We start from the raw sequence: 10,751 nt of genomic DNA on the forward strand, positions 1-10,751 counted from the left end.
TAATCGCATTTGTCACTGGAATGAAGTGAAGGTTGTGCCCCTAGACCACAGCAGTGGGTGCATGTGGGGACATAGTATCAGGCTGGCTCCAGCAAATGTGTTATCTGTACAAAATCAGCATGAAATATGTATCAGAAAACAAAAGCGTGCAAGGGTGGATAATGAAAACCACAGACACATTGTAAGAAAGTGCAAAATTTTAGCACAATTCACAAATTTAGGAAATAAATTGTTTAACTCCTAGTAGCCCACAGCCATGTTCAGGGTACAGGGAGCACACACTTGACCTCCCTTTCTTAATACCTTCAGCAGCCATTGCTCTGAAGCAGAAATCAGAAGTGAGTTACAGGTGTTTCCTGGGACTTTACCTGCCCTGTATCTGCCTTCTCCCTCTAGGTACGAATAAGATGGGGTTGATCATAACAGTCTACAATGAGTACCAGTGCCCCATAGCTCTGGGGGCTTTGCGTAGTGTTGGAAGAGAATTAGCCCCCTCAGTCCTGTAGTTTGAATGAGTTTACAGGTGAGGATGAGCAGCAGTGAGGAGTTGGGAAGGAGCCCAGGTGAACCAGCTTAGAATCAGTGTGCTGTGATTCACAGACGGGACCGGTGGTGTATTACACATAGCCTTTCAGCTCAGTGCCCTTACTTTTCCTTCTTGTATCCAGAACAATAATACCCTACGCTGGAAGCCAGGGCTCAGTTATTTGTATGAATGTTTAGCAGACAGATGATACTGGTTTATAAACATCTGCCTAGTTGTAAATCTTACTCTGTTTTTCATTATCTTGGAGATGCTGGTTCACGAGCACAGCTGCTGTACTGGCTCCTAGCGATGTGGATCACCACTGTGTGGCAAACCAAGTGCTCAGAAAGTAATTACTCAAAATCCATAAGTCATATCCTGATGTAATAGCAAAATTTTTATTGGTTACAGCTTCTTCTAATATACTGGGCTGCAAAATTCTGGTGTTCAGCTGGTGCTTTATGAATGGCTGAGCTGTGCTTGCATCAAGGAGCAGACAGCTGGGCACAGGAGTCACCGTAGTGTCCCACAAAATTCCATTCCTGCTCATCAGCTAGAGCCTGTAGCTGCAGAGATGGTGAACAAGAGAGAACAATGCATTAGAAAGAACAATATGGGAGGAATAAGCTAAAGGAGAAAATAAAATATACTTTAAGAAAGAAAAGAGAGAGGAGAAATGCTGAGAGGAAAAGAGAGTGTGAAAATTAAGTCTCTTGATCATTGATATATCATTAGATATATCAAGCTGAGTGGTGTGGTTGACACATCTGAGGGACAGGATGCCATCCAGAGGACCTGGACAAGCTCAAGAAGTGGGCTCATGTGAACTTCATGAGGTTCAACAAGGCCTAGTGCAGGGTCCTGCACCCAGGTCGAGGCAACCCCTGGTATCAATACAGGCTGGGGATGAAGGGATTGAGAGCAGCCCTGTTGAGAAGGACTTGGGCGTGTTGGTGGATGAAAAGTCAGACATGAGGCAGCAATGTGCACTTGCAGCCCAGAAAGCCAACTGTATCCCGGGGTGCATCAAAAGCAGCATGGTCAGCAGGTCGAGGGAGGTGGTTCTGCCCCTCTGTTCCACTCTGGTGAGACCCCACCTGGAGAACTGCATCCAGATCTGGAGCCCTCAGCACAGGAAAGACATGGATTTGTTGGAGTGGGTCCAGAGGAGGGCCACAAAAATGATCAGGGGGCTGAAGCACTGTGAGGATGGGCTGAGAGAGTTGGGGTTGTTCAGCCTGGAGAAGAGAAGGCTCCGGGGAGACCTTATTACGATGTTTTAGTACTTAAAGGAGGCCTACAGAAAAGATGGACCAGACTTTTTATCAGGGCCTGTAGCAACAGGACAAAGTGTAGTGGTTTTGAACTGAAGGAGGAAGAGGGTAGATTCGGATTAGATATGAGGAAAAATTCTTTACCATGAGGGTGGTGAAACACTAGAACAGGTTGCCCAGAGATGTGGTAGATGCCCCATCCCTGGAAACATTCATGGTCAGGTTGGACAGGGCTCTGAGCAACCTGGTGTAGTTGAAGATGCTCCCTGGTCATTGCAGGGGAGTTGGACTAGATGACATTTAAGGGTCCCTTCCAACCCAAACCATACTGTGGTTCTATGTCCTTTCTGAATTTCTTTTTGAATGACACTGACCTCAGGTTAGCTGTTGGTGATTCCTGTCCAGTCACTAATTTGGACTATGCCTTTATTTGGTAAGAAGAAACGTCTTTTTTTTTTTTTTTTTTCAACTAAGTTGTGCCCAGAACAAGCAGTTTTAGGACTGCTGTCACGTAGTGAGACTGAAATGGGTGCAGAAGAGCACCAGGGTCTGGGTGGTTTTGCGATTTTTATTCCCACAAAAGTGCAGTGCAACTCTCTGCTGGTTTGCTCTCAGATGGATTCCCCAGGATGATGGGGAAAGAATTCATTTCAGTGCATTTTCCCTACTTAAGGTAATAAACACTGACTTAATATCTCTTTGTAATTAAAAACATTCTCAAACAGTGGGGATCTGAGTGTGCAGTAATTTCTGAGATTTTCACTTTGATTTTGTGTATGTTGTGCTTAGTTCTTCCAGAATGGGCTTTTGGAAGGGACAGCTGGATCCATTATGAGCCGAGAAGCATCCTCAGCACTCGCAGCACTCGGATCCAGCTGATGGTGCGCACCCGCATCTCCCACAGCACCCTTCTCAGCTTGGCCTCTGCAGATGGGAGTGGATACATCCGACTGGAGGTGAGCAGTCCAAGAGCCATTCGGTGCTCTTAATTTGTCATGGAGTACCCCAGTAAGAGAAAAAGATGCAGTTTCCAATTAAGGACACCTATTCTTTAATGTAATAGAGAGCAAGAGTTTTCCACATGAGGGCAATTACTCTCATTTGTGTTGGCCTTATCAATGTTACCCTTTAATAGCATATATTCTAGTTGTTTCACTGCAAAAAGTACAGATGAGTGCATGTGATACACATGAATGGCAAAAAATGTTTTGTCTTGTTTGCCTTTTGCATTTTTTCTTTCCGTCTCTGGCTATAAAACTTGTCTCCAAATTTTTGTTGCTGTTGAAAAAAGCTGTCTGGATTATATTAGTTAGACCAGGGCTAATTATTCCAATTGTGACAAGAAGATCATCTAGGAAGACTTAGAGGTAGACATCAATAGGAAAAAGACTGATAAAAAGGTTCATCTGAGTTAGAAGTGTGGCCTGCAAAGAAGAGAGTTGATAATTCCTGAACCTGCAGTTTTCTTGTGATATTGTTTATCTGGGAATAAAGCACTTAAAAATGAGAGTGCCATTTTCATTTTAATAGCTCAGGTGAATTTCTTGAAGCAGGAGTGTGTAAAAACACTTAGAAGTGCATTTCTGTTATTAAAGGTGTTTATCATCTTCCTCTAGGTGGTTGAGGGTTTCTTTAGTGTTAACTTCAGCTCAGGGGACAAAAATCACTCTCTGAGAATGAAGACATTGCGTATAAACAATGGCCAGTGGGTTCTTCTGACCATGGAGCGCTACAACAACGAATTCACCCTGCGAGTTAACAGTGGTGGAGGTGACCAAGAAGTGACCTCTGTCTTGGGTACAAATAGATGGTTTGAAACGGATTGGGCAAGCATCGTGCTAGGAAACCGCCTTCCCAATCATTCAGAGAGCGATTTCCAAGGTAAGTGACATGATGGGTTCACAAAAGGAGGGAATTAAAGCCTAAAAGTGGTATCTTAGAGTGCATTGGAGAGTCTAAAACCCAGGTAGGAATTCCCATGGAGACTACTGTGCCCGTGAAATCCCACCTCCTCTTCTAGAGGATTCAGAGCTAATGCTCAACTCTTTTCTTGCCATTGTATCTGGTTCTAGTGAAGATGTGAGCTTTTCTTGTAAATACTAAAAACAGCACTTCAGATTTTTATTTCCTATGCCAGAGGCCCCAAGTAGGGGACTCATGCTGCAATCTTCACTCCCTTTTTTGCCTCAAAAGGGCTTAAGGAACAGACACAACACCTCCTGGTAGGAGGAGAAGGCAGGAGGACAAGGCAATTCATAGCACATTATCCATTTCCTGGAGTGGGCTGCTGGCACTGGAGATTTTGGCTCAACAGAAGACAGTTTTTTCCATTCCATTGCTTCTCATTGAGCCCCACTTTTAAGATTATATTTTAAATCTAGATTAATTTAGTGGAGCTGTTCTGGTTCATAGCATGGTTCTGATAGGTCATTGCATTGGTACAACCAAGCTGTCTTGGAGAAGTACTGTTGATCTGTACGTTGGCCAGGGCAATATAGCTTTTCTTCTGAAATAAACCTGATAAGCAGTATAAGAATCTTTAAAAAAAAAAAAAAAAACGCTTTAAGTTTTCTACAATGCTCTAGGGTCTCCTGTATATGTGTTGGGGGCAAGGTTTGAGGTGGGAAAGTTGCTAACTCAATGTATTTCTCTGTACCCTCCCCTACTTCGATGCAGGTTGCATGCGTGATGTCCAGCTGAATGGTCAGCCGCTTCTCGTGGAAGGCAAAAGCACTGAGTTTGGCTTAATTCTGAGGCGGCAAGGTATCACCATGGGGTGCCATTCCAGTGCCTGCAGCAGCCAGCCCTGTTACAGCCCTTTTCATTGTGTAGACCTGTGGAGAAAATACGAATGCCGGTACATTAAGCTTTTTTTTTCACCCGGGGTGGTTGGGGAACTCTTTCTTTTCACCTTAGATCAGGCAATTTGCTTTTAACACTGAAAATCCCTGCTGCTGCTGACCAGAACAAGGCATAGAATCATAGAATGGGTTGGAAAGATCATCTAGTTCCAACCCCCCTGCCCTGGGCAGGGACACCTCCCACCAGACCAGGTTGCTCAAAGTCCCATCCAGCCTGGCTTTGAACACTTCCAGGGATGGAGCATCCATGACTTCTCTGGGCAACCTGTTCTAAAACTGGCTGCTCAGGGCCAGAACCAAAGCCCACCAGCAGTGGGTGTCCTATAGAGTTAACTCCTTTGAGAAGATCCACTCTTTGAAGAAATTTTTAAAAACAATATATTAAAATATGGAAATCAAAATACAGGCATATCTTCTTAAAAAAAGAAACATATTTACATGCATCCCTGGGAGAAGGTGCCACTTGAATTCCTTCAATTCAGCCAAAATTTGCCCTTCATTGCTGAAAAGGCTGTGAGACAGTCTTAAGTGTACCTTGAGACATTCCCTCCTTCAGACCACTTGTGAAAGAGCAATATGAAGGCTCTTCCATTTATTCACAGGTCTGTGCTCCTCACAGTATTCCTGCATGGCCTCTCCAGTTACATACCAGAGGAAATCACTTTGCAGATTAAAGTCCTAAAAGACAAGATGGGTCATTCTGAGGAGGTCAATGATACCTCTTTCCTAATGGAACATTACAAAGTTTATACTATGTGCTTGCTACCTACATTGATCTCAGCTATCCATTTCCTTCTCGGGGTTTTGAACACATCTGTAGAAAAAGGCTTAGTCTGTTCAGAAGTTGACAGATTCTTTTTTTTTAAGGAAGGAGAGAAGCTCTTCTGTATATCTTTTGGGTGGGGAGGGCAGAACATACGTTCATGTTTTCATAAGCCTACTAGCTCACTATGTTAGAGTTTACATCTGTTTCGTACACTCAATGTGGATTTGGGGTTTGCTTGAAAAGACTTGAATTATTGGCTTTAAAGAAATGGTAGCAAACTTTACACAAACTAACATGGTTTGGTGCTTTGCCTGCTTAAAAGCCATCTCCTGCTTTTGTTGTTCAGGTGTCCAGCTGGGAAAGTAGAAGTGACTGACAACCTAACAGGGCTCAGACATTGTACCTCATCACCATGTGGACACTGGACCTGTAGGAATGGGGGTACCTGTGTGGCTCAATCCCAAGACAAGACTATCTGCCAGTGCCCCGAAGGTTACAAGGGAAGATGGTGTGAAATTAGCCAGGTGAAGGCAGCAAGACCTGTTGGACTCAGCTCTGGCTCTATTCTGGCCATCAGCATGTGCCTCCTTGTCTTCCTAGGTAGGAAAGCAAGTACTCCTTTTCTTTCTTTTTATTCTTGTATCTTGAATCAAGTCTGCTTTACCCTTGGATGTTATGATCAGTGTTTCACTTTTTCTGGAGATTCCCAGTTGGGAGTTCATTCGAGGATGCTAAAAGGCAGGCATCAGTACATAATTACAGTTTACTTGCTTTGAAGCCAGTTCAGGCAAATTTAGGACTTCTCTCTTTCAGAATCACTTATTTTCAATTCTTGTTAAATAAGAGATTTCCATCTATGTGTGCAAATCTGTGGGCAGCCAGATCCATCTGAAACTCCCACTTGCCCTGAGCCCGTACATTTGTAATAGGTAGGACCTACAGGGAGTATGTGCTGTTCACATATCAGAAAGGCAGAGATGCTTCTCTAGAAATTTTATGATCTTAACAGCCAAGCCTCATTAAGAGTGTTGGGCAGAAAGAGATGTTCGCAGCGTGTCCCCTTTCAGGCGGACTTTGGCTGAAAAGTTAGTAACACCACAAAACTGTTTCTCATATTGGTAAAGAAAAACTGCCTACACATCTCAGAATAGCAAAGACTCCATGATTATATTACACTTGTAACCTTCATTAAAACAGTGTTTTACTTACTTTGGGTATCTTATTTACTCAGGATTGGTGAAAGGCCAGAGATTGGCCAAAATGCCTTCTATTTAAATGGATTCCTTTAGGTAAGTAAAATACCCTTTTAATGAAGTCTATGATGTAATATTCATAGATGATTCTTTACATTCCTGAATATAAGTTTTTAATATATAAAGTTATGCATTTCTTACCTGGGAATTTCACTGTTAAATTGAGTTGATTTAATATCTCAGGAGTCATATGTTTATCATGCATCATACTTTGTCATATGTCATATAACAAATACACATCTTTATGTCTTCCAGCACTCTTGGTCTCCTACACGGTGTGGAGTCAATGGGGAAGTTCAGGGTTTCGGAAAGGAGGAATTTACCACATTCCTGAAGAGCGTGAAAGCTGGGAAGATGTTAGAGAAAATGTCTTTAATTATAATGAAGAAGGAGGTGGAGAACGTGACCAGGTATGATGCAGCTTCAACCCAGTATTTGTAAATGCAACCTCCCCTCACCTTCCTTTCCCAGACCTTTTATTTAATTTATTGTCCTTATCTAATTGGCTTGGTACCCGAAGTACTCTTGAGTGGAAGGCTTTCATTTCAACCCAATCTGTAGCTTTCACGATGCTGGTCATCTGTGGCTACCTTTGAGGGGTTCTGCTCTGGACACAGCATTCTTGCTTTAGCTGAAGACTATTGTTAGGCAAAGGGATTTGGTATGGTCTGAACTTGACCCTCTTTTCTTCAGCTTGTAGAAAATTCACAGAGTCCATTTTGTGCTGTATTGAGTTTGAAAACATTTTTTGGAACCTGTCTCCTTTTGTGTTGTTTCTCTCTGATATTTGCATTCTTTTTTTTTTTTCAGAACGCTTATGATATAGATGAACTGAAGAAACCTCTCCATACCATTCCCCACTTCTCCTCAAGAGAAGCTGCTCCACACTCCAGGACACCCACTGGCCCCAAAAGAGACTCACTCCCAAAACGTGCACATCAAAAACAGTCAACATCAGCTGTTACCAGTGTCCCAGACTTCAAGGAATATGTTTCTCAAATCATCTGGGATGCAGACAATGATCCAGAGAGTCTTCCAGCTGACACTATTCATTTTTACTGCTTAGAAGGGCAATGCTCTCTAGCAGGGAGCCTTAGCTCCTTAGACTCCATTAGTGGCGATGAAGATCTAAATTATGATTGCCTCCAAGAGTGGGGGTCAAAGTTTGACAAGCTTAAAGAACTCTATAGGGTCTCAAATGAACATTTGTAAACGGAGCTAAAGGATCTTGAGACATTGCCATGACATACAGACACTACTTTTAAAAATGCCCTTTTTTATATAAGGTACATCAAGTAACTTACTTGATGCCAGTTTTTAATTACAGTAGTATGACATACTCACTTTTCCCAGGAGTGATAATCTGAACAGTCTTTTTATACGCATTGTACAAACAGTTATTTAATGGTAGAAGTGCAAAGACTTTTAAAGCATGATTTTTTTTTTAAACTTCGGAATGTAGGATTTGTATAGAATAGCATTATAATATCCCTTTTTATTTGTGTAGACCACAGTGACTTACTAGAATTATCCTGGATGCAAGAACTTGAATTATTTTCTCCCTAGTATTAATATGAATTTTGTCAGGTGGGTAGCAATGCGTAGAGTTGTGTTGTTTTTTTTTTAATTGCATTCATTTTAGACTGTGGAATAATTATTACAAATGTTAAATAGAAAACATTTTAAATTTCTGGTTTTCTTGTCAGCTTTTGTCTTATCTTCCTAAACTGTAATCTCCCTTGACATCACACACACCACCTCACTCGCTGTTACAGGCTCCCCAGCCATGTGAGACTTTTTCTGTCTTTTTCTAATTACTTGTAGAGGGGAAAAGAGTAGAAAGATCCTAGCTGTGGAGAGAACTTTGCAGTCTTGGGAAAAGTTTATATTCAGTAAGCTTTTATCTCCAACTTTGCTTTCTGCATGGAACCCTTCTTCAAAGTCTGCAGTTGGGAAACAGAAGAGCTGACAGCAGGAGTGAAGAGAAGATAGAAGGGAACCCAGGCAAAAAGTTGGAACTGAACTCTTTCAGTCAGGACAGTCATTGTGAAAATTGGGATCCTGAAAAGAGAAAGCATGAGAAGCCTCCCCTGTTCCCCTTTCCTTCCTCCTACTCCCACCCTCCAAAAAAGGACTGTGGTTTGAGCATGGAAAGGTAGTCAGGAGCTTCTGAAATCTAACAGTGACTTGAACACCCCTGTGACCATGGGAAAACCACGGTAACTTGTCCTTTCCCTTTCCCACCTCCCTGAAATGGGGACAGGTCCCAGCACCTGGCGTGATGTGTGAGTGTGAACAGGTGCTTAGAGTGACCTTGGAAGCCCTGAACTGCTGTGGGTTTTTTAAGTTGTTTTCTTGCCTTTTTAGTTATCAGTACAACATGATACTTAATGTTTGTTTTTCCTTGAAGTCTTGAAATGTTCTTTCCTCATTTTACTTGGCATGAAAAATGCAAATGTAAATTAGTTTTGTATACCTAGAAGGATGATTTTGATACTACTAGAGCAAGTGTAATTGATACTGAAAAGCGAACAAAACCACTATGTGCCCTGAATAAAACAATCTGCATTAATTCCATAAAATTGTTTATATAAATGATACTAAGATAGCAATATTTTCATTAGTGAGATTTGGAGCAAAGAGTCGGTATGAGCTACTCTTTCATACCAAAGCCTCATGTGGTTGGGCATTGATTATTCTTACAAAATAATAAAAAAAAAGAAATAGCTATATTAACATATAGCCTCATCTTAATGTAAATTTTCCCTCCTTTCTAAAGATACGTGGTGTGGTAAGAAACTACAAAATCTCTTACATCGGGGATATGATATATGTTGTGCTGCAAGTGAAAACTGCTAAGCCCCAGAGCTTCACTAAGGCAACTGGTTTGAGTCTTGAACTCTTAGAACATTTTTATGAAGTGCATATACATTTTTATTTCTCTTTATTAAGTTGCCTCTTCTGAACTTGGTATCAAGTAAAGGCTGGCATAATTATTGGTAAACTCTTCTTGAGGGAAAACAATGTGCTACAGATAATGCAGATAGGCTGTGATCTCCCAGAGGATTATTTTGTAATTCATACTATGAAGCTGAACATTTTACATATGGATGCATTGAACAATAACTCAAGACTTGCATTGTGGTCAGGACATTTAATGGACATCTATCCTCGGGGAAGATGAGAAAGTTCTTCTGCCTCCTTGGTCACTTATAGCAAAATGCAGAATGTTGGTGGCTGGCAGGTCCCTGTCTGGCTGCACAGTTTGATGGACTGAGACTGAGAAAGGGCCACACCAGGCACTCGTCTGGCGCAGCCTCCCCGGTTCCACTTGCTGCAGAAGCTGTGTTTGCTGAGTAGAAGAGTAGCAGTCCTGTAGGAAAGGAGAAACGGCCCAGTTGCTTACGGAAATGACTGGGGGCAAAAAGAGATTTGCATTGGATAATGACACTGAAAACTTGCTGTTCAGCCTTTGTGATCTCTTGGAAAAATATTTGAGAAATGCAGCCAAATGCTATAGTTAAAAGCTTGTGCTAGACATCTTTCTTCTCCCCCAGACATTGACATTCCAGGAACAGTCTGAAAAGCTTGAGAATGAATTCCTGGCTAGTTGCAGCTTAAGAGCCTTCTGTGGACAGACATGGACTCTGTACTGATGGACATCTTCATAAGGGTGGCAGTTACTGCTGAAAGGAAGTGGCTGCTTCTGCCCCTTCACTCGACTTCCATCACTTGTTCACTGACTAAGCTCTTAATTTGTTTTCAATTTCTCTGGGCAAGGGCCAGCAGAGTATGAAGGATGAGCTGCGGGAGCCACTGGGAGGGCCCGGCTCTCAGCATTCGCTTCTTGCCCTCTTCTCTAGGCAACTGCTAATCACCACTAATTAAAGAAACGTATTTACTGCTACTTAATTAAGCAGCAGCAGGGGAAGGGAAGGCGAGAGAGGTAAAGCAAGTAGGGATTTAGCCGCCCATGGCCTGTACACGGCCTGCTGGGCGCCGCCATCTTCCCCTCCCCGCCCAGGGGCGGAGCCGCGCGTAGCCCCGCCCCTGTGCCTGCGCGAGGGGGCG

The 10,751-nt window shown here is 42.5% G+C and overlaps 1 protein-coding gene across 1 annotated transcript in view; it reads left to right on the plus strand.

The window, feature by feature from the left end:
- LOC106902038 (neural-cadherin-like) overlaps positions 1 to 8,373 on the plus strand; it is a 71,232-nt gene extending 62,859 nt beyond the window's left edge. Inside the window, exons 28-33 of the mRNA XM_014965203.1 lie at positions 2,590 to 2,756; positions 3,417 to 3,681; positions 4,477 to 4,657; positions 5,774 to 6,027; positions 6,936 to 7,090; positions 7,491 to 8,373. Of these exons, the coding sequence (XP_014820689.1) occupies positions 2,590 to 2,756; positions 3,417 to 3,681; positions 4,477 to 4,657; positions 5,774 to 6,027; positions 6,936 to 7,090; positions 7,491 to 7,892 (1,424 nt within the window). The 3' untranslated portion in view covers positions 7,893 to 8,373. The remainder of the gene's footprint in view (positions 1 to 2,589; positions 2,757 to 3,416; positions 3,682 to 4,476; positions 4,658 to 5,773; positions 6,028 to 6,935; positions 7,091 to 7,490) is intronic.
- Positions 8,374 to 10,751: the final 2,378 nt, after the last annotated feature.

The sequence above is a fragment of the Calidris pugnax genome, unplaced genomic scaffold (assembly GCF_001431845.1).
Source record: "Calidris pugnax isolate Ruff unplaced genomic scaffold, ASM143184v1 scaffold41, whole genome shotgun sequence".
Lineage (NCBI taxonomy): Eukaryota > Metazoa > Chordata > Aves > Charadriiformes > Scolopacidae > Calidris > Calidris pugnax.